The 23,946-nt window shown below is 36.3% G+C and overlaps 1 protein-coding gene across 4 annotated transcripts in view; it reads left to right on the forward strand.

Annotated features, from left to right (window-relative positions):
• RELCH (RAB11 binding and LisH domain, coiled-coil and HEAT repeat containing) overlaps positions 1-23,946 on the forward strand; it is a 73,358-nt gene that overhangs the window by 42,689 nt on the left and 6,723 nt on the right. For 2 of the 4 annotated variants that reach the window (XM_056483967.1, XM_056483970.1), the window contains 16 exons: positions 1,881-1,971; positions 5,529-5,600; positions 6,395-6,535; positions 7,020-7,184; positions 7,879-8,026; positions 9,858-10,014; positions 10,565-10,688; positions 11,394-11,442; positions 11,833-11,912; positions 12,688-12,794; positions 13,362-13,461; positions 17,259-17,341; positions 18,273-18,336; positions 19,889-20,027; positions 20,384-20,500; positions 21,392-21,480. In XM_056483967.1, the coding sequence (XP_056339942.1) occupies positions 1,881-1,971; positions 5,529-5,600; positions 6,395-6,535; positions 7,020-7,184; positions 7,879-8,026; positions 9,858-10,014; positions 10,565-10,688; positions 11,394-11,442; positions 11,833-11,912; positions 12,688-12,794; positions 13,362-13,461; positions 17,259-17,341; positions 18,273-18,336; positions 19,889-20,027; positions 20,384-20,500; positions 21,392-21,480 (1,726 nt within the window). Of the gene's footprint in view, positions 1-1,880; positions 1,972-5,528; positions 5,601-6,394; positions 6,536-7,019; positions 7,185-7,878; positions 8,027-9,857; positions 10,015-10,564; positions 10,689-11,393; positions 11,443-11,832; positions 11,913-12,687; positions 12,795-13,361; positions 13,462-17,258; positions 17,342-18,003; positions 18,087-18,272; positions 18,337-19,888; positions 20,028-20,383; positions 20,501-21,391; positions 21,481-23,946 lie in introns of those variants that run through there. The other 2 variants (XM_056483968.1, XM_056483969.1) reach the window with 2 other exon arrangements.

A 23,946-nucleotide genomic window follows, 5' to 3' on the forward strand; every position in this document is an offset into this window, starting at 1 on the left:
GATTGGAGTTACAAAAACATGAAGTCCTGGTTGTACTTCAGAGTCATTCGAAATCTGCTTCTAAAATGTTTTGAATGCCCCATGTGGATTGAGAAGCTAAAATAATTTCTGCTTGAAGGGGAAGGAAGTCAGATGTCACTTGGAGTCTCGTTATTAATTTGTTACAGGATTGGTGGCCTACCAAGTAGACTTTTCATATCCCCCTATAGGTGCATTAGGTGGGTCTTTTCCAGCAGTTAAGAAAGAAAAAAAAACTTCCTTGAATTTGTTCAATTTTTGTTGTGAATTCAAGATTTATGTATAAAATAACTTGTTTTCATGAAAAACCTGGGAAAAATAGTCTGCCATAAACTCTAGGACAAAACATGCATATGCATAATATACATTTGCACACATAGAAATAATAGCTTTTAAAGGTGCCACTTTTATCCTCCTGGCTTTTTTCATTAACATACCATTTAACTTTTAAAAATGCCTATAAAATTCTCTTCTGCAAAGGAACAAACGTGTTCACATAACCTCCTTTTTTTTTTTTCTCCCTAGTTTTTACCTTGATCAAAGGCATAATTCTCTGAATGTGATAGAGAGGTAAAAAACCCAAACACACACACAACACAAAACAAAAGAGTTTGCTTGTTTTGTTGGCTTAAAGAATGCTGAGATAAATTGACAGGATATTTCTCCTAAAAACTTCTTAAAGTGAGTGAGTCTTTTTTTTTGGTGGAGTATGTTCTCTAAGAGGTTAAAAGATAACCAGCAGAATCTCTGCCTTTCAACCTTAAGGGGGTATTATTGGTACAGAAAATATTTAGGAGTCTAGACATGACACTAGAATGGTAACAAATTAATTTTGGCTTACGTTTCACAGAGTAAAAATAATGAACTCTGAGTAGTCCTGATCTTACTGAGGGGGTGATAAAATTGTGTCTAGGTCCACACATTATCATTTGAAACTGGATATTTAAGAGGTCATGTAGGCACTAAAGGTAAATAGAATTGGTGAATTGTAGGCAAAGTTGGTATTATTCCAATCCTATCTTCAGGGAATTAGAAGTTAAAGCATCTTAGCAAGATAGACACTCATGAAATAAAATATCACAAATTACAGTTTAGTACAATCTTACTGAAATTTTAGATATTGCTCTGTGCCTATGAAATAGATGGAACACTGGCAATTTCTTGCATACTTTAATGAAAGGTAAAAAATATAAGAATATGAATACAAATGACAGGTGGTCATAGATACTACTGGTTGATTACTTGTTTTCATTTTTAGTGGGCTTTAGAAGATTTGTAGCAAGAGTGAAGTCCAGTATTTTGTGAGAGATGACTGTATCTTGCATGTTAGAATGTTGCAAAACTATATCATAAAAGAAATAAGCTGCTTCCTCTAAACATATTTCATTAAATCTCACAAATGTTTCTGAAGAAAATAATTTTTTTTCAGAAAAATATTGGTGGTATGATAATATTCAGGACTAAGAATTAAATGAGAACTTTAGTCAGAGACTCCCAGTCTCAGACTTTGGAAAATCAGAAATACCCAAATCAGAGATTTTCAGACTGGATTATGGAGTTGAGGATCTGTAAGATTTTGGAAAAGACATTTTGAATATAAAACAAGTTAAAAATAATAGAATAGTTTGGGTTGGAAGGGACATTTGAAGATCATGTAAGCAAATCCCCACCCTGCAATGACCACGGATATTCGTGGCTTTCAATTTAATATTTAGTCTTTAAGTCAATATGGATGGTGAAAAATCTTGACAGCAGACAACTACCTATTGCCTATCAGCATGTGCTTTTCCTAACTTAAAGAATATATATTATATATTATAAAACCTTATAAACAGATTAAAGCTTTAAATTAATATTTTCAGACAGATGATACTGACTGGGTGTGTGGCATTTGCTCGGCATGTTGGACCAACACGTGTAGAAGCTGAACTTTTACCACAGTGTTGGGAGCAGGTAACTGATTATTGTTTGCTTTATGATCCAAAATGAGTCAAAATTTCTTAAATTTGAGTTTTATTTATTCAAGGGGGAGGTTTTGGGTTTGATTTTCAAAAATACCGGGATGTTCTTTGTTCTTATCATACATATTTTTATCTAATATTAAAAACATCTCAGAAGCAGAAAGCTTATTAAAGATTATCTGGAGATTGTAGTTACGTGCTTGTACCTGAATAAGCCGTTCTATTGAAGTGTAGATAAGCACATGTTCCTCATCAGTGTTGTGTAACATATTGCTAGCTAGGTATCTTTATAATTTTTACTGTACCTTCCAGCCTGTTGGAAATCCATTTTCATTCAAAGATTTTATTTGCTGATTTTTTTTAAATATTGTATTAAGTCCCTGGAGCAGTGTCCACACTTTGGCTAGTTTAAATTCTTAAACAGAAAATCAAAGACCAAAGTACTCATAGGCAAGTCTCATAGATGGGCACCTGTAAGATGAGACTGAAGTCTGCATGTCACTTGTAGAATCACAGTGGTCTTTTTCTCAGACACTCCAAATGAATAGAAATAACTGAACAACCAAACTGAAATGTTTTTACTGTCTCATCTGAGGCATAGAAGCAGGGCAACATGAGTTCAGGTGAAAATGTGTTGTATTTTCCTACCATAGTGAAGGAAAGGGAGCTCATCATCGCTTGAAAGGACAATGAATAACTAAGCCATGACGGAGTGGGAATGCCTGCTTTGATGGCAGAGTCTTTCTGGTCTGGTAGTTTTCTACTCTTCCTTGCATAACACAGTAATCTGTGTTTCACAATAAAGTCTAAGCTTTAACAGCCTTAATGCTTTCTGACAGTAGAAGTACAAATTATATGCAGTGTTTGTGCTTGTTGTGAATGACTGGTGTATCTGTTGATTAAGTGAAGGTCTTGTGGCAGTAGTAGTTTGAAAGGAGCCATACAAAGAATTCTGTATTTTTGCCTAATTTTGCAAGCAACATTTTCTTTTCGTAGTCCTTATGAAATGTAAGCTGTACTTGAAAAAATCTGTTACCTTAGGCAGAGCACATTTTCCTCATCCACTTCTTGGTAATTGCTGATGCAAAAGAGAAGTGAGTCCAACTGTACAAGTACAGCATATCAGACTGCCAAGTCATATGTCACTGTGTACCTACTTAATGCAGTTTGCCAGACTTTGCAGTACTGGAACCAGGTCATTATTTTTTCCAGTGTAATACCAGCTGAATCTTACTGTCATAAGTCTTGAGTTTGTAGAAGGAACTCTATTATAGACTTGTTTTTCTACTTTTTGCACTATATGTGTAAATCATGAAACGGATTCATGCTCTTGGTCTCCAACCAACATCTGTTTACAGATGAAAGGACTGGGTCTTCAGCAAATTCATCCTTTTCATTGATCCCTTGTGGAGCTCAGAGTTATCAGGCTAGTCTTTGTAAACTCTATACCTGCTCTTTTGCCGGTAAAATTCGGTAACTGTTTAGTTGAAGGCTCTGTGAATGCTGAAAAGGTCGCTCAAAACTAGGGACCAGTTATCGGAATGCTGCTAACTAAAGACAAAAGGAAAATAAATCGTAATAAACCTTGTAGTTGCATTTCATTCCCAGTGGCTACTCATCTTCCTTGAACACAAACTTGACAGAAATTGAGTCTCTTTTCCTCTAGTATGTCTTTGCAATATCAGGGGTAATATTTATATTGCCATAGCAGACCACCTAAACCACGTGAAATTAGTCATTGCTGTTGCCCTCATGGTAGGCAGAGTTCCAGAAGATGATGTGTCTCTCTTGCCAGTGAAGAATTTGCATTTGAAAAGATGGCACATAAGTCAAAGATTTTTACAGAATAATAAAAAAGTTAGAGTTGGAAGGGACCTTAAAGACCATCTAGCTTGAAGCCCCATCCAGCCTGGCCTTGAATACTTTCTAGGATGGGGCATTCGCAGCTTCTCTGAGCAACTTGTTCCAGTGCCTCACCACCTTCACAGCCTAGTAGGTTTTAAAACAGCCTCTTACTTTATTAATAATATTTTTCATCTATGAAATCTCCATACTTCCAAAAATTATTACAGGTGCTCTACTGATGAATGAACGCAAAATAATGATAGACATACTCAAAGAATATTCATCCATGTTTGAGACTTCAGTTTAGTCTTGAAGCTTACAATTTGTTCATTGAAGTCTCTTTGAAATCATCTTTTCCACACTTAATTCTTGAGAGATTTCTTGGTAATTTCATACCAGAACAGAGTCAGGCATCATTGTTGAGTATGCTGAGCCAGTTGTCTCAGAAAGTTGTCAGGTTGGTTGTGTTGTTTTTTCTATGTAGTTATGTGCTGGCTATTTCCAGCCACCTTCTTGTCCTTTGGATGTTTGGAAACACTTTGCAAGGCTGATTGCTCCAACACCTTCCCAGGAGCTGGTCTGAGGCAGACTGGCCTGTTTTTTAGTCTGTTTTGCCTTTCTGAGGGTAGCAGTGACATTTGTTTCCTTCTAGTCCTCAGGAATATCCCCCATTGCCACAACATTTTGTTAAATGTCAAGAGTGTTCTTGGAATGACATCAGCCAGATCCCTGAGCACTCATGGGTACATCCCCATCAGGGCCCACAGACTGATGTATGTCCAATTTCTTCAAAGGTCCTCCTTATGCCAGAATTTGGCATGAATTTTTAGGGACCTCAGTCTACTGAAGGCTAGTCTTTCAAGATAGAGACAAAGACAGCAGTGAGTACTTTGGTCTGTTTTCACAGTGAGGTGGCTGCCTCACAAAGGCTATCCACTGCATAGCAAGAAACAGTTGCACCAAATGGTGCAAATCCTATTTTATCTAACAGCATAAAAAATTCGTATTTTAGTCTCAGCATTTTACCATAGACTTTTCTTATTCACAAAGTATATTGAAACACTTAATTATTTCATTTTACAACCATCACACAGGCTGCTAAATCTGGCTACACCAGAAAGCAGATTTGATTCTAAAGTGTCAATATTAAATACTAAATTGGTAAGGCAGAATTTTCAAGAAACTTTTGAGTAGAAAGGGGAATATCACAGGATCAAGAGGTTCTTGGTAATATGAATTTTTTTTAGATTTATGCTGGACTTGAGAGCAGGATTTTAATAGCATGCAAATGTGTTTAGGCTTCTACAAGTGTCTTCTTTTGACGGATTGCTCAGCAGGGCCTGGGCAGCTCTGCTGCACTGCTCGGCTCAGAGCACTAGAGGGCACTTGTGTAGCTCTTGGAGGAGCAGTGCTCCTGAAAGGCTTCATAAGACAAAGTATTTCATGTCATGCCAGTTCAGGAGTTATGCACATTCTTTAGAGTACAGCAGCCCATGCTTTCCTTTTTGTTGTGTATATGTACATGCTTCTCATATACATATGTGCTTCTCTGACTTTTCCTACTATAAGCTCTGTCTTGTAGGACAGCTTCCTCACCTTTATGCCTCAGTGCAAGAATTTGAGGCTGCTTAGTACCCAGATGCAACTTCCATTTTGAATGCTGGTTACACTAAAGCAAATAGTCCATCTGTTTCTCTTTACCAGATCAACCACAAATACCCAGAGCGACGGCTACTGGTAGCAGAATCCTGTGGAGCTCTAGCACCTTACCTTCCAGTAAGTATTAATAGACTCCAAATACCTGCTGGGGAAAGCCAGGTAAAAATCTGATGCATAATGTAAGCATCCTTTATCATTTTAAACATTACCAAATATGTATGTTATGCATAGACAGTCACATTCTACTTTATATCATGCATGAGATTCATTAAGTCACTTTAAGGAGGAGATAGTTTGTTATGAAGAAATACAGGTTAATCTAGCTATAAAATGTTTCTAAAAACAATATGAATACTCATTTCAGTAAAAATGTTGTAAAGAAAAGATAATTAGGACCAATTAAGGAAACAAGTCTATGGAAAAAGAATTGGCACCCATCTGTAGCATTCTTCAGACACTGGAATGTTGCATCAAGAGTGCTGCCAGTTACAAGAAGCAGTGAAATTATGTCAGTGGTAAAGTAGAATCTGAAGCCTCAGAGAAAGGGCAGGGGGAAGGGAACCTGAATTAAAACCAAATTTCTCCGATTTAGCAATGCAGTGATTAGTTTTAAGTCTAGGTCTATAGTAGTTTTACTGCTGTTAGTTACTTTTGGTTCCATATGAATGAAAGGACCTTAGTTCTGAGCTTTGTAGGACAAAAGTCTCTCTAATGAAGCTACTAACATTTTTTATTCATTCATCCTCTGTTGTGAAAATTGAACATGTAATATTCATAAAGGAATTTATGGTTGGAGGAAGGGATTTTGTTTGTGAGCACTGAAAGAAGTGGAAAGTTTTTATAATAGTTGATGCAAACTGATATTTCTTGTTTCACTGGATTTAACAAATATGTTTCTCATTTACAAACAGAAAGAAATTCGTAGTTCATTAGTACTTTCCATGCTGCAACAGATGCTAATGGAAGATAAGGCAGATCTGGTACGAGAAGCTGTGATCAAAAGCCTTGGCATCATTATGGGCTATATTGATGATCCAGATAAATATCAACAGGTATCATTTGGTTTGGGTTCTGTACGTATAAAATGCTTTCTGTAGATATTTCATGAAAAAATAAGGGAGCTCTATAATAAGTGGGGGTTATTTAAATTCCTGCTTTTTTATTAATTCTTTCCAGATATTTTTAAAATTGATTATTTATATGAATGTTCATTTTACTGTATCACCAAGACAAAACAGAAAAACTACAAGTAGCATTAAATCTTATACAAAAGCTGCTAATAGTTCATAATTTGCCTTTAAGAACATACCACTTCACTGCCCACCTGATATTATTAGCCAGCTTGATATCATCACTTACTAACACAGATTTATTTGCTGCAACAAAGCCTACCTGGAGTTCAGCTTAATACTGTTCAATAATGTTTCAGATAAGTGAAAATAAAGAACTTTTCTCTTTGAGTTTTTGAAGGCAGAGTGATAAAATGTGTATATAAATTTTTGGGAAATAATTGCATTCTTTACTGTCCTTTACCAGGGTTTTGAACTGCTGCTTTCAGCTTTAGGAGACCCTTCAGAACGTGTGGTTAGTGCAACACATCAGGTATTTTTACCTGCTTACGCTGCCTGGACAACAGAACTGGGAAATTTACAGTTCCATCTTATACCTACACTGCTTAATAAAATTGAAAAATTGCTCAGGGTATGTACTCAGCTGTTTCTGCATTGGAGAATTTTCTTTGTATTCTATACTTGCACTTTGGAAGAAGAAAAAAAAAAAAAAACAAGAAAAAACACCAAACTTACCCCAAACTAAACATAATCTTCTTTATTACTGTTTTGTTTTATAGCCTAATAGCATTTGTCCCATGTTTAAATTGTGTAGAGTTTAGTAAACGGCAGTTTTTATTAAACAAGCAGAAAAGTTGATTTGAATGGTTAAGTTAGGTCATTTCCAGTTATGATCCAGTTTGCACATTTCATTTGATAGATATTTCAAATTTCTATAAAAATTGGGTGTCTCCTATGTATCTAACACACTGAAAGAAGATGATTGCTTTCAGAGTACGGGTGACTTGTTTATTCAGTTTAGATGCCTTGGTCTCTGTGGCAAAGAATCCGTAGTTCCAAAATGTGCTGAAAAATGTTTTTTCAAAATATTAGTCTGTTCGTCAGCATGAACTGCTAAATGCCAAGGGCTGTATTGCCTGTATCTTTAGAGTAGTGGTGACTTAAAAGTGACAAAATATACTTATGCTTAGGTTAAATTGCTTTATAATTAGTGTGTCTGGGTAGAAGCTCATCACAGATGTGTTGATGCCTTTCCAGGGAATACATACCTAAGGAACAGATCATCCAAACTGAAAAATTCCAAGTTAATGTACTGTTTGTTTCAGGAAGGAGAACATGGCTTGGATGAACATAAGCTGCACATGTATCTGTCTGCCCTGCAGTCATTGATTCCTTCGCTGTTTGCACTGGTGCTACAGAATGCACCCTTTACAAGCAAAGCTAAACTTCAGGGAGAAGTACCACAAATAGAAGGTAAATTATTAATTTCTGATTCGTGGATTTTTTCATATTGGTCTTCCGTAGAAAATTCTTAAGTAATTCTTCTTTTTTGCACCCCTTACTATGCTTGAGATATCATAAAAAAAAATTCATCTATTTTTTTCTACTTCTTCTAAGAAGCTTTTAGAAAGCAAAGCAATTTTTAATTGTACTTCCTAAATGTTTCTAAAGAACTAATTTCCATTAATAGCCAATAATAGCTCAGAAAGGCTGGCCTCAGTTTCAGTTAATTCTTACAAATTTATGGAGTGGGAAAAACACAGCATAATGCAGCAGCATCACCATCTGTTATGTATCTATGTAATATCCTAGAAGATTGTCCCATCCCTGGCAGTGTTCAGGCTGGGTGGAGCTTTGAGCAGTGGAAGGTATCCCTGCCCATGGTAGTAAGGTTGGAACTAAGTGATCTTTAAGGTGCTTTCCAACCCAAACCATTCTGTGACTGAATGGCCTCATGGTGAAGTTGCTGTTATATCAGCAGTCTTAGCCCGTGGGGTATTTTTGTACTGTTGCAAATACTTTTTGAAGATGTCACGCGCTGATAATAGTGTCGTGTGTTAAGATGCAAAGAAAGGGCAACAAAGGAGAATTTGGAAAGCAACGAGTGGTACATTACTGTCTGAAATGTTAAACATGCCATGGTAAGGCTCATTTAGCTGACTTGAATAATTTGAAGATGAGCACTTTTTCAGGGAGTGGTTACTACTTAAGTAAGGAATTCCAAAATTTCAGATTTTAGCCTAGTCTTCTCCAGGCTGAACAAGCACAGCTTTTTCAACCTTTCTGCATAGGAAAGGTGCTCTGTGTTTTGTTTGCATTTTCGTAGCCCTCCTTGGGATTTGCTCCAACGTGTCCATGTCTTTCCTGTGCTGGGGACCCCAGAGCTGGATGCAGCACTCCAGGTGTGGTGTCATGAGAGAGAAGCAGAGGGGTAGAATCACCTTCCTCATCCTGCTGGCCACGCTATTTTGTACACAGCCCAGGATGGTGTTGGTTTTCCAGAATGCGAGCAAATATTGCTGGGTCATGTCCAGTTTTATCATTCACCAGAACCCCCAAGTCTCAATGACTTCATACCCCACAGCCTGTATTGGTACAGGGTGTTGCCCTGACCCAGGTGCAGTACCTTGCACTTGGCCTTGTTGAGTCACATGAGATTCCCATGGACCCATTTCTCAAGCTTGTCCAGGTCCCTCTGGATGGCAGCCTGTCCCTTAGCTTGGCACCATCTGCAGACTTGGCAAAGGGGCACTCCATCCCTTTTTCTGTGTATTAGTGAAGATAGTGAACACTACTGGTCCCAGTATGGACCCTTGAGAGGCACAGCTAGTCACTGATGTCCATCTGGACATTGAGGCATTGATCACTGTCCTCCAGATGTGCACATCTCGTTCACCAAAAAGCCAATCCATAAATTTGTATTTCTCCAGTTTAGAGAGGATGTTTCGGGAGACTGTCAGAAGCCTTACAGCAGTCCAGACAGGTGACATCTATAGCTCTTTCCTGTTCACAGATGTAGTCATTTCATCATAGAAGGTCACTAGGTCAGTCAGGCAGGGTTTGATCTTGGTCAAGCTGTTCTGGCAATCATAATGTTCTCTCTCTTTATTTTCTTTTTTTAACTGAGTGTTACATAATATCTTCAGAGATTATTTTAACTCACTGATTTTTAAAAAGCAAATTGATAACCTTGTAGAGAAGGCACTTAATGAGTTTCACAGTTTCTTAGCTGTTGCTTCTGACATCACCTCCTTGGTATTTTCATCTTCTTTTGTTCATGGTTGCTTGTTCTCTGCTGTTACAGTCACTAGGTTTCCTCGACCCATGTCGCCTCTTCAGGACGTCGCCGTCATCATTGGAAGCCGAGAACAGCTGGCGATGTTGTTGCAGCTGTACGACCATCAGCTAGAACACGAGGGCACCACAGGCTGGGAGACTCTGCTATGGGTAGTCAATCAGCTGTGAGTTCATTTGTGTCTTAGGATACCTAATTTCAGAATGTGTCAGTTGATAGTTCTTCAGCATGGTCACGTTTGACAGTTACGGAATATAAGAATGCTAAGAATGATTGCATTTGAGAATTACCAAAGAGGGACATATTTTTAATTTATTTCAGGCATTTTAATTTTCATACTGAATTGCCTTTGATTTTATTCAGAAAATACCAAGTCTAGCAGAACATGCAGGTAACTATTTGTACTGAAACCTTGTTTCTTTTTTTTGTGCATCAGTATGGTTAATTCTCTTGTGAAGTAAAGATTGTTGTATTCTGACTATCTCGTGATAGTAACAGATGTTTGAAAATGTGGGTCAGACTTTTCTGGCACTTAAACCCTTGCTTTCTTCATGGGTCAGGAATTGACCAGAACATGTAGCTAAATTATTAGAACCACTAGTGTTCTGTATTTGCATTTATTTATAAATATAGATAGTAAATCTATAATAAATGTAAATGCACAAAAGCAAAAAATCAGAGTAGTGTTTAATATCATTTTGTTTCCTGATTTTTAGGCTACCACAGCTTATAGAAATAGTTGGCAAGATCAATGTAGCATCAACTGCCTGTGTCCATGAGTTCTCTAGATTTTTCTGGAGACTTTGTAGGACATTTGGGAAAATTTTTACAAACACTAAGGTAAGATATTACCTTAAATGTTCTACATAAAGAATACCTTGATAACATATATTCTCTCTATTTACGGTATGTCAGAACAGCCTCACCTTGTGAACGTTTATATTGTCATGTCTCACTGATGCTATTCCATAACTACATTTAAACCTGCTAATTTTAGAGCTCTGTTTGTGTCCTTTCTGGGTTTGGTTATTTTGGAATGGTGTTCTCATCTTGCCCAGCCAGGGACAAATTGGTTTTTTTACCTATATTCTTCATATTTCATTTGTGAATGACAGAGTGGGAGAGATTGTCCTAATTCTGGTTATTTAACAACTTTATTTCTTCAGAGCATCATACTCTTCACTCTTTGTAGTGTATATAACTACTCCAGCTTGACTTGATTAAAAAATTTAAAGTTGATGCCTTCCCAGCATGAAATATTTTCTCTAGGTGGTATCTAAACATTTTTATTAAGGAATTATATAATTTTTCTCAATAAAATAACTTCTGAATATAATTTAAGAATACTTCAAGGGAAATTGTCAAACATGAGCGGATTACCTAAAGATTAAACTCTGTATTGCAGTACATGCTGCCTCCAGAGAGGGATTGTTGTTGTTTTGGGGTTTTTTTTTTTTATGTTGTTTTGCAATTCTTTTTATTTTTATAAGTTAATTGACACTGGTAGCAGGTTTTCTTACACGGAATTCATCATCCTTTGCATAGGTAAAACCACAGTTCCAGGAAATCTTAAGACTGTCTGAGGAAAACATAGGTAAGTAGCTTTTTATTGAAATAAAGTGATCTTAACTGCAACAGGAAAAAGATTTTCAATCTTTTGTTCAAATAACAGTTTCAGGCTGCAGTTCTCAAATTTGTTATCTTGGTGAAATGTTAAAAAATCTAGTCTTAATCTGAATTGAACACTCAAGTTGTAGACTATGTGTAAAGTAAAAAAAAAATAAATCTCAAATCCAAATAGCCCTTGAGTATTATTTAAGCACGTTTGTGTATGTATGCATATACATGCTTATAAATTCTTCATGTATATTTAAAAAGGTGTTTAAATCTATAACACTTAAATACACCATGTAAGTCTACTATATATAATACATATGTTCTCTACTCCTGTGTATGTATAAACCTCAATTCTTCACTGTGTTAGATTCCACAGCAGGTAATGGAGTGCTAACAAAAGCCACAGTTCCCATCTATGCAACAGGAGTCCTTACATGTTATATTCAGGTAGGTTTGGGTTTCTGTTTCTTTGTTTAATGTATAATAGTGTGTGAAACTTACTTTTAAAATGTATCTAAACGTTAGCATGTTTGTTGAAACCTTACTGTCCTTGTGCATTGAAGATAGGTAGATGAATGGTAAGCTGTATATACATTTACAAACAAAGTTTTCTAGTGAGGTGGTGATGCCACGATGAGTTACCATATCCCTCTATCAAAACTCTGTTAATGTTATTCCTGGAATGGGTTCTTGGCCATTTAATTCTGAACTTCGCAAACATCATGGTGCAAAACTTACTGAAACAAGTAAACTGCCATTTGAAGCCTAGTTGAAATCTTAAAATTTTAATCTTACCTAGTACTAAAGCAAAAACACTATAAATATTACCTAATCCCCCTGCAGCAAGAAGTCAAGTTCTAGTATATACATATCTGTCAGGAAAAAGGGTTCTTCATAATCTTACAAATTTTTAGTGGATTATGACTTACAAACTTTCAGGAGTCATAAATGTGCTTAAGTACTGTTCTTAAAAATTTCTTTAATAAAAGAATTTATGTATGAGTATGTGCTTAGTTGATGAAACACAATCTCTTCATGTGTTTGCTTTGAAAGGCTCTTGTTCTCTAACCACATTTTTGAAGTTCCTAAGAAATTTGTTAAGTGCTTCATCTCATTTGTTCTTTTTCATAGTTTGTCTCCTCTGCAGCTGCAGGTTGCCATCACAACCTCAGCAGTCCTTCCAGCACATTCATCACTGTATTCCCCTCTTCCCTTCTTTCAGGAAGAAGACCGCAAGTTGTTAGTTGGATTCCTAGAAGATGTAATGACCATGCTTTCACTGTCCCATGCTCCTCTTGATAGCCTGAAAGCTTCCTTTGTGGAACTAGGGTAAAGACTATATCTGGGGGTTGACTAATTAGAAGTTTATACTAAAAGCTGCTAATCTATTTGTAATTTTAAATAACTGTAATGCTTTGGGCGGATAAAGGGTATACTTGCTTCTTGTCCCTGGTGTAACTGTAATTTCTAGCTTAAAAATGTAGCAGTAAAATAAAATAATCTGAAGTGTAAAAGAGAAACACCAAAAGCCAAACAAAAAATTTCCACAAAAATTACTCATTGCAAATACAATGGAAATTAATTTTGTGTTGACCATACTATTGTCATTTGTTCTAGATATGTATTTGCATTCAGTATAATAATTCATTGAAAATTACGTTCTTAAAGTTGAGCTTGGGGTTAATTAACTTTAAAAAGGAATATATTTTCTAGACTGCAACATGTTGTGATTCTTTCAGAATGAGATAAGTATTTTGTATCCTTCAGAAAGAATAAACACTGGAGTTTTAGATTTGTTGAACAAGGAATTCTTAAGACTGCATTTTTTAGGTAAAGAACATATCCAGGGCTTGAGAGCATTTTTGTTTGATCAGTTGCCCAACTGTTTTTTCCTAGTGCAAACCCAGCTTATCATGAGCTACTGTTAACTGTTTTGTGGTATGGAGTTGTCCATACTTCTGCTCTTGTTCGATGTACAGCTGCTAGAATGTTTGAGGTAAGTGTTATCCAAACTGCCATTCACTTTTTTAAAACTAGAGTTCATTTTTTAAAACGGGGATCAATCAGACAATGTTGCTACATTCTTAATAATTACAAACAACTTAAATAAGCTGTGTACTGTGTGATGGAGCAGGAGGTCGTTGTTCAATTGTTTCTGTATCTGTTCTCTGTTCAACAGCACATCTTTCTATAGGTTATAAGCAAGCATCTCTGAGTTCTAACTTCTGCTTTTGCTATTCAACACATCATCAGTAGTCTACTATACAACTTACCATTTTCAGTAGGTCTTGTGTATTCTCATACAATGCACTTGCATTGTAATTCAAACTAGTTTTCTTTGTGCCAGATATGGTGGTGAAGACACATGTAACCAATTTTGTATTTTTTATGAAAATTAAAGGAATTTAAAAAGAATATACAGTTACTTTACTTGCCTCATAATGACAACTTCATTTTCCCCTTAACATCTATAAATTTTCATAAGAATAAAGACTGAAGTATACCTAGTAAATTTGCTGGTTTTTTTCACATCATGCTTTTGTTTCATCAAATGTTCATTTTAAAAGGCATATTCAAAAACTCTAGGACATACTGCATTGGCTGAACAAAGAGAGAACCTTTTGTCCTTTGCCTGTTAGAAACATATTTCTAATCACCATTATTTTATCCTTCTCTCTTTTTTGTGCATTTCTTCCATATTTGTCTCGTTTGGATAGCTCTGGAGGGGACCTCTATCTGAACCTGACATCTTGTATCCGTTTGCAAATGCAAACCTCAAGTCTGCCTCAGAAAAAAAGAGCACTTAACATATCCATCAGGTTTCTTTAGTGACACTCTGCAAGTCAGAGCAGAGAGAGCAGTAAACAACCACAACAAGCTCCATCCAGAGACTTCAGTTGAAAACATCCAACCATGTCCTTTTTTTCTGGTTTGGGTTGGGGTTTTTTTGCCCCTCCTTTTAAAAAGGAAATGGTAATTTTTGGACACCCTTAAAATCTATTTGCATGTTTTCCCTCTCACAAAAGCATTTTTTAATATTCTATTTTTAATAATAAGCTTTTTTTCCCTAATAAACATTAGCCAAACATGTGGAAGACCTCAGTTACAACAGGCTGTTGTCTTGGCTGCAGTTTCTTTTCAAATTCAGCTGCATGTTGATTATTTTTAGGCAGTCTATGCATGCTATTTCATATCTTATTTATTAGCATATTTCAATTTTTACCAAAGCTTACGCAGCTTTCCTTTAAATGCTTTTCTACTTGAAAATGGTAGCATATTGGTATTATATTTATACATGGTATTATGTAAATTTGGGAAGTCACCTGTGCAAAAAGATAGTAATAGTTGGTTTCACTACTGGAAGATTGATGAAGAGTATATGACCTGCAGGATATAAGAGCACAGAGGCTGCAGGCCCAGCTGCTTTACCAAACCTTTACAGTCTGTTAAGGGTTGGAAGGACACAGAAATGATGTGGGGCCTTTGCACTCCTTCACTCCTTTGGGGCAGGAAGCTTTGTGCTATCATTTTTAAGCTGCAGTATGTACAAGTAATAATTTAGAAGAATCAAAAAATGATAACAATTTATATTGTCTCTCACTCTAACCTTACATGCTGCTCCATGGCTTTGCCCATCCAGCTGTTCCTGTTGCTTCTGTATTAATGTCTTTAGTCAGCAGCTTTCCATTTGAATGTTGATGCAAACAGATTTGATTGCTCTGATTTGAATATGAAGCACGTAGTTGAGTTATACATAAGCTTTGCTGGTCTGTTTGGGTTCAGGGCTAGGGACACATCTTCAGAATGACACTTGTATTATAAAGCATGTTGTATTTTCTGTGTGATGGAATCCATCTGTTCACCATGCTTTACCATACTTAGAAAAGTGGCAGACCAGACAGGAATGAAGCTGAGATCATTCTAAATTATTTACTACTTATACAAATCCCAAGCATTTGGGGTTTTTTTCAAAGCACTGTATAACTGCTAGGCTTTTCTCTAAATGAAGGTTGGTAAAGAGAACTCAAGTCCCTGTTTGTTCAAGATTGAAAATTATAAGAATTCTCTATTTTAATAAATGTGAAAATTAGTAAAGCTGTATATGAGAGTAAAACCATCATAAGCAAACCATGAGCTATGTCCTTAACAGCTGTTTGAAGAGTAGCCCATGAACTCAACAGATTGGCACTTGGAGTTGTTGCCAGTGTAAATAATTGTGAAATGTATAAATATTAAAATGTTGTAGTTGAACTGACATTCTAATACTTTCTGAATAATAAGTATAGGATGTTGCAACTTTGCCCCTCCAGGTGCTTTGTTTTGCAGCAATAGTATCTTATATTCTTACACAGCTTTCCCTTGTTTTTGCTTCATCAGTTATTGTCTGTGAGGCCACGCTCTGTTCCATGACTGTGTGCTCATGCATGTACACACACACACACACAAATGTTGCTTAATAGGAATGACTGCTTTGTATAGAAGCTTTTGAAAAGTCAAGTTCCTTCCAGTCTTTCACAACTTACTTTGGTTCAAATTCAGAGTTGGTAAAGCAGGAATGCTCTAACAAGTAGCAGAATGTAAAATCTTCCCTAGTTAGAGGATGTAAATACTGGCTGGTTTTGGTACTGCTATACTGACAGCTACTACTTTTCCCAGAGGAAAAGCTTAGAATTTGTGTTCATTATGCAATGTGAATAATCAGAATATAGTTAAAGATTAAAAAGACATTTCATAATTCTCATATAAACTTACTGGTTTTTATATTTATCTCCTAAAACCAGCAAATACATACAAACTTTCTTACATGAGACCCAAAATGGAAGTATCTAATCTTTTCTCTTTTTATTAATGAAGACAAAACCTACTGTTTTGTTGAATAGGAAAAAAGTTTGCAACTTGGTTTGAAAATTAGTAGGTTTTCATATGAAGAAAGTGTGTAAAGGGCATTTGCAACATATGCAGCAAATGCTTGTGTATAACTACATAGGTAATGTAAAAAAATCACCTAGGAACATCTGGATTCAAACAACTTTGTTGTGTTCATGGGTCGTGAATTTTACTGTGATTTCAAGCTTTTAATGTTTGGGATGCACTGCAATATATCTCTTCCTTAGTTTGCAAAAAGACTTGAGGAAATACATTTCATGGATAGTTCAAGGATTCTCCATTGTCTACCTGCACAGACCAGCATGCATCCTGTTTGAATGGTTGTTAAATATCAAGGAGTCCTGAATGACTTTCAGGAAAACATTTTGGCATCTGGGAAGGTGCTGTTTGTCTCATTGTTAAAGCTCTGAGAGGTATCACTCGGTGTGGAGAAATCTACACACATTTGGCCTAGTCAGGACTTCTGTGTTGCACGTGACTGCCACTTATTATGATAAATACTGTTATGTAGAGTTAGGAACAGCATTTACATGAAATTGTCAAATTCAAATTGACTTCACTTTAAGACTTAATTATACATAACTTTATTTATAATTGAAATAGTATCTGAAATAAAACATGCAATTATTTGTTAAATGTTTGAGTTCAAGTTTTAAAATATCTGAAAATAAAGAAAACATTGTATTGTTGAATTTATGTTTGTGCTGATTGCCAGACCACTTTAGCTTTCTTCACGCCTTTGCATTTATGAAGCTCTAGTGTAGCAGTATTTGCTTAGCTTCTAATTTTGGTTTGCTTTTTGTGTTTTTTCTTTCTCTCTCTTGGTTGTGCCGTTCTTCTTCCCATGATACTGTGCTCACTCTTTCCGTGCATCACCTGTGATACCCCCCTGCTCCGACCATTCAGCTGTTGGTGAAGGGGGTACATGAAACTCTGGTAGCTCAGAGAGTTGTTCCTGCTCTCATTACTCTCTCCAGTGACCCTGAAATGTAAGTTCCCTGACTGTCTTATATACCTAGCATCCCTCTTAATACTTAGAAAGAAGTAACCATCAGTTATGTCTCTTAATCTAGCTGAACAAGAATTGAATTATTGTTAAAGGAAAGTAACCTTTAAATCATTTATTTCTAAATGAAAGGGTGTACTGCAACATCTGGAATGAAACTGTATAAAAATGCTGAGTAAACTTTAAATAGAAAACTTAAATCCATGTAATTTCATTTTTTTCCTATATTTAATCATGTTCTCAGTTTTCAAATTTGCTTACATCATTTTTAGCAGAAAGCTGGATACTACTATTCTGTAATGCTATCAGCTTTGCCACTGCAAAATTAAGTATCATCTGCATTAGTGAAATGCAAAGTGCTTTTGGCTGCATCTCATTTCTGATAGGTAGCCATGGCACTTCATTTCCTGGACATTCTGATGTGGTATTTCTTTCAAGCTAAGGAGGGATGCTTTGCTAATCTCACTAACAACTTGTTACTAACAGATGCTCCAGCATGAATAGAGTCTTAGTGGCTTTAATGTCTTGTGTGGGTGACTAAACCAAGAACAACCCCAAGAGTCTGCCTGCCCATCCTCAGTCACAGCTAACCCAGTTCTTCAAGTTTACCAAAGCGTTTTTTATTGCATGTTGACTGGTTTACAGCTGACTCTTCGAGGCATGAGTGAAGCATTAGTTGACAAGCGGGTTGCTCCGGCCCTTGTTACCTTGTCCAGTGATCCTGAATTGTGAGTTTCAGACTGAGACCTTGAGTTAATCCTGGTCTGCTTTTTCCTGGTCTGCTTTTTTTTTTTTTTAATTTCATCATTGCTAGAAACTAATGTAACTTAAAAGTACTAATTATTTAATTTTTATTTAAGTAATTTTGTTCTTGGTGTTGAATACATCTTAAAGACACTATTCTTCCATTGCAGTTCAGTAAGGATTGCTACAATCCCTGCTTTTGGGACCATCATGGAAACTGTTACTCAGAGAGAGGTAAGACACCTGTTGTCACCTGTGTTTTTGTAGCATAAGAAGTGGACGATTTTTTTGATAAATCCAGAATAAAAGGAAGGGCAACTCCAACTCATAAATTATTTCTTTCTTTCTTTGTCATATTCTCTTCCAAAGTGCTTTCCGGTTTTGCAATGGCCTTTTTTTTTTTTTTTTTTTTCTCTAAACAAACCAACCCTTATAACTAGTGAAAACATTTCCTTCTAAATCTCAAACAAGCATAAACAAACAGAGACAGATAAGTAGAGGGGAGGCCTGTGCTTGAAGATGGGAAATCCCATGTTCAAAATGTTTTTAAAAGCTTGTCCAGTACAGTTGTGAAATCTAACTCCATTATTCCAGCTGAAATAGTTCTATTTTAAAATGGTGACCAAAAACATCCACATATTGTACTGTTGTATATTGTACTATTTTACATGCTTTAGGGTGTCCTGCTTGGCTCCCAAATACTTTAGAAGAGCACAAGACTCTTATTGTTCCAGTCATATCTGCTGGTTTAGCCCTTGGTGTCCAAAATGGCTCTGCAAGACGTGACATTAGTAAAGTATTCCTTGAAGATAATGTAGAGATGCAATTCCTCCTTGTTTTTTAAATGATTATACTATGGTAATGGATAGGAATTCTGAAGACAGTCAGGATTCTGCTGTAAGCAGTAGAAAATTGGATTTTGTTTCATATAACAACTGTGCAATTGAATTTCTTCTCTAAGTCCTTGCAGCGTTTTGCAGAGTTTGCATTCTTCCCGGAATTTCAACATATTCTAAAAGAATGTGTTTGAGGAAATGTGAGTAATGTGAGTCAAGTCAGTGATGACTCACATGTACTTGGAAGATGAAAAAGTTAGAATTTTGTAGCTTGGAATGCATGCCTATAATCAGTTGGGAAGAATATTGTTTTGTTACCACACAGAAATTACTGTATCCATTGCACTAATTATAATAAGCCTTAGAGTACTGAGGTGATAGCACCTTCCAAAATATATCATAAAATGTTATTTTTTCAACTTTGAATCCAAATTAAATACCAATCTCATCTTATTTTTGGTTTTCTAGCCTTTAGTTGAAGAAATCTTTTTAGTTCCATTGGTTTTATGTGACTACTTTTGCATCTCTGTCCTCTGCAAAAAAAAAAATTATTTAATTGAGATTGAAATACTAATTTCTAATTAAATAGGAAAACTATGTAGTTATTAATAGTAAGAGGGACGACTGTAATAGCAGGTAAAAAAAGGGAGTATCAGACTCAAGGAAACCTCAGGAGGAAAGATCAGCTATATGGGAATACTTGTCTGTTGTTAAAAGATATATCAGATTAAAACCCTGGTAGTAGTCTTTAAAACATTAAAATCTTTAAAACATAGAGGTGCATTGAAGAGTTTGAAACATCCTGGTAGGAAAAAATCTGTAAATTAGAAGAAAATCCACAATGCGTCATCCGAAATACAAAAGATTGTAAACATACTCTGAACTGATCATAGCAATTTCTAGCATCTTCATTCTTTTGTGTTCTTTCTATTTCTTTTGGAATATTTAAGCTTCTGGAGAGAGTAAAAATGCAGCTGGCATCTTTCCTGGAGGACCCTCAGTATCAAGACCAACATTCTTTACACACAGAAATCATAAAAACATTTGGAAGAGTTGGACCTAACGCTGAGCCCAGATTTAGAGACGAATGTAAGTTGTATCCATGGGAAGATGCAGTCTTCCTCTCTGTCTGAAAGCTAATAGGTATGCTGGTTACATGGATGGGGTTTTTCTTTCTTTTCTGTAAACTGTTATTATTTCAAAGGTAGTCCAAGGTACCTCGTTATTTTAGGTTATTTTGTGCTACCACAATTTTTTATTTGAAGTTTGAGTCAATCCATTAAATGTGCAAGGGCAATCCCATCAAAAGAAGTTGTTTGCAGTTTTTATTCCATGCTGATGTGTGAAGTTTCAGGTGCCTGCAGTGGCCGCATGGCACCTGTTTAATGCTAAACAAGTCTGTGGAAAGCAGTTTCAAATACTTATTCTTGTATTTACTTTTCCAGTTGTTATTCCACACTTGCACAAGTTAGCCTTGGTCAACAACCAGCAGTCTGTTGATTCGAAGAGACTGGATATTGCTACCCACCTCTTTGAGTCCTACAGTGCTCTTTCCTGTTGTTGTATCCTTTTTTCAGGGGAGGGTTGGCTGTTATTTCTCTGGTGGTGAGAGAAATTTAATATTAGAGAAATAACTAAGTTTGTCTTTGAATCTGTCATGTAAAACATGGTCTATTCAGCATAAGGGGGAGGTTTTCAGAAATGGTGAATATCATGGATTAGCTGAATACCAGATGCCCACCAAGCCTCTTTCATTCCCTTCCTCATCAGGGTGGGTGAGGGTGGGGAAGAAAATCGAGTGGATGAAAAACTCATGTGTCAAAATAAAGGCAGTTTAATAAAGCGTAAGCTATGCATGGAAGCAAAGCAAAACACAAGATTTATTCTCTACTTTCCATTAGCAAGCAATGTCCATCTATTTCCCAAGAAGCAGGGCTTCAGCATGTGTAGCAGTTGCTCCAAAAAACAAGTATCACAGTAACAAATGGTCTCCTGCCCTGCCACCACCACTTTCTCTTAGTTTTTATATCTGAATCATAGGTATGGAACATCCCTCTGGTCAGTTTGGGTCAGCTGTCCAGGCTGTGTGCTCTCCCCCAGCCTACTGATGGAGGGGAATATTGAGTGCTGTGCCAGCACTGCTCAGCAGTAGCCTAAGCACTGCTGTGTTACCAGCACCCTTCTAAAAGTGCAAAGCACAGCACTCTTGATCTTAACCAATAAATCAAGAAAAAAATCTTAAAAGAATTGTATAGAGGTATGAAATACATGGTCTTAAATATGTTTAAGATCTTTTTTCCCTTTTTATTAGTCATGAAGTGTCAAATGCTGTTCCATTTTCTTAGTTTTGCTGCTGCCCCTGTGTTCCATAAAACAACATTATGAGAAGAGAGCAAAAAAGAATATAATTTCAAAAGGCAGTCCTTACAATACCTTAACAACCTGGGTTTTAGTTATTTCAGAGGATTTAATGGTCAATCACTTTCTACCAGGACTGAAGTGTTTACGAACCGACATGGAACATCTCTCTCCAGAGCATGAGGTGAGCAGCTATGTTTACTGAGTGTGAAATGTACATGGCAGAAGTTGAAATGTGATGGTGTTTAAAACCAGAAGTTAGGGAAGACTGCTCCTAAGTGGTATGCTCATGGCATTGAGGGTTTTTTGATAAGGAATAGGTCACATGATTTAAAAACCAGTAAAATCTTGTAAAATGTATTTCTAAGCTGAGGACCTCTGGACATGCTCTTCCTCAGCATTTGGCTTCAGGTGATCCTGCTTGAGCAGGGGGTTGGACCAGATGATCCTCCAGGGGTCCCTTCCAACCTCAACCACTCTGTGATTCTGTGAATTGCAAAGACCAGATTAAAAGAAGCAGACAGGACAACATGGCAGTGAACAAGGTCTCTGGTAGGAGGAGCTTACACAAAGCAGCAAAAAAACCCAAAAGTTTAGCAGAAGAAGCCAGCTTGATCAACTTGAAAATCTTGGCCAAATGCACTTTTTTGGTAAGTACTTGAAGAGGATGAATACTAACAGATTGAAACAAAGAGATGTTAAGTAAGTAGTAGAAATAAAAGAGATGTCATTTTGTTTCATGTGGGAGAAAATCTTAACAGGATGAACATTTCAAGGGATGGAGGAAAAGATTTAATCAGAATGTAGAGAAGTTCTAGTCTTTGAAGGTTAATACTGCACTTACATGAATTACTTTGTATGTGAGAAATTATTTATTTTCCTTGTGTTTGCAAAAGTGACTGAATTGAGATGACTGTATTCTGTAGGATTTCTGAGTTCTTATATTCAGTAACAAAGTTCCGTCTTCCAGTTACATTTCCATCTAAAAGCCATAGTATCAATCTTTTATTTTCTGTATATTATTATTGGAGGAACTTTTCAACCTGAAAGGAAAGGATCTGAGTTCAGAAGGCTGAATAAAAGAACAGTAGTGACCTGAGCATCACTCAAAGGCAACAGAATTGTGCTTCCTTATCACAGGCAGCACTGGAGGTGTGGCAATGACATTCTATGTTCAGAGAGAGGTGGAAGATGGACTGGAAGGTCTTAAGCATATATCTGAAAGCTGCAGAAGACAAAAGTTTCATTTTCTTTTACCAATGGGATAACTGATATGAATACTGCTACTTCATTTTTGTAGTTAATGTAATTTCTAAGGTTTAAGGAAATAGTCAGTTCAAAAGATACTCTGAATTAGAACTCAGTTTGATTGAGTTGGAATATTGTAGTCAGAGAAGGAACTGAGGAAGGGAATAGGATTTAAAATAAATCAGTAAGTAAAGACAGCTCTAATCCTCCATTACCACATTCTGCATTACTGTGCTTAAGTGACTTCAGGCGTGATGCCAAGTGCTTTGTTTTTTTAGCCAGAGAGCAATATAAAATTAAAAATATTTGCTTGTGCTCCAGTGGGCTAGAAAACTCACTACAGGCTTTACAATTTTTATCCCCTTTTTTTTCCTGTAGAAATGGATATCTAGTGCTTGATCAGCTTCCCACTTCAGTAGAATTTTTGTAGGCATCATGATGGAGGCTTCTGAGGCCCAGTGAGTTCTAGTGTCTCTTTTGGAAGCCTTCTATCTGAAAATCATGTTTTCTGAAATGAATGCCATTTACTGTCTCAAATAACTAGATAGTTGCATAAACAGAATTAAGCATTTTTTCATTATTTTGGCCATTATGGTGTTATTCATGATTCAATGGCATATCACTTGACAAATACACATTTCCTAAATCACAGAGCCTTAGCTCTAATGGCATTAACGTCAGTACAGAGTTTATGCTCATCTTGCAAGGTTAACATTGTTGAATTGGCTTGTGTGGTCCTGTCTGGCAGCATTCACCACTCATACCTCATACTTGTTTTCCTTTATTTCATATAAATGGTTTAAATTGGGCATTTAGGTCAGACCTTTTCATCTTTAAAGGAAACATTTCACCTTTTGCAGACATTCAGATACTTTACCAGCATCTCTAGTTCGATAGGTCCCTTCTTGCTCATTTTCCACTTGCCTTCTATGGGTTTTCAAAGTAAGTGGATTTGAGTTTCACGACAGTGAGTCAGCACTTGGTAAAAATATTTAGTCCGTATACTGCGGTATTGTTTATAAGACTTCAGCACGTTTAGTCTCATAAGTGTCTCTAAATACAGAGTTGGTGCTCTAAAATATTTTTCTTCAAGGAGATGTGATTTCATAATCAGTGCTATGACCAAACAAAGAACCCAAGGGCATAGGTCTGAGAAGTATGTGCAAAGGCATAACGTAGAAATTTAAAAATTAATTTGTGGAAGAGGCAAGAATTGCTCCACTTCATCCAGAAATTACACAGCCTTCCCAGAAGGAGCTGTGCAATTGATGGGAAATCCATCCTGTTATTGAAATGATCCTGGGTTCTGATTAATTATTCTCCCCTTTGATCAAGGCTTCATATTGTTGATATTTGGAACATCTGGATTCAGATGTACAAAAATGTAGGAAAGCTCCAGTGT

The sequence above is a fragment of the Oenanthe melanoleuca genome, chromosome 2 (assembly GCF_029582105.1).
Source record: "Oenanthe melanoleuca isolate GR-GAL-2019-014 chromosome 2, OMel1.0, whole genome shotgun sequence".
NCBI classification, from domain to species: domain Eukaryota; kingdom Metazoa; phylum Chordata; class Aves; order Passeriformes; family Muscicapidae; genus Oenanthe; species Oenanthe melanoleuca.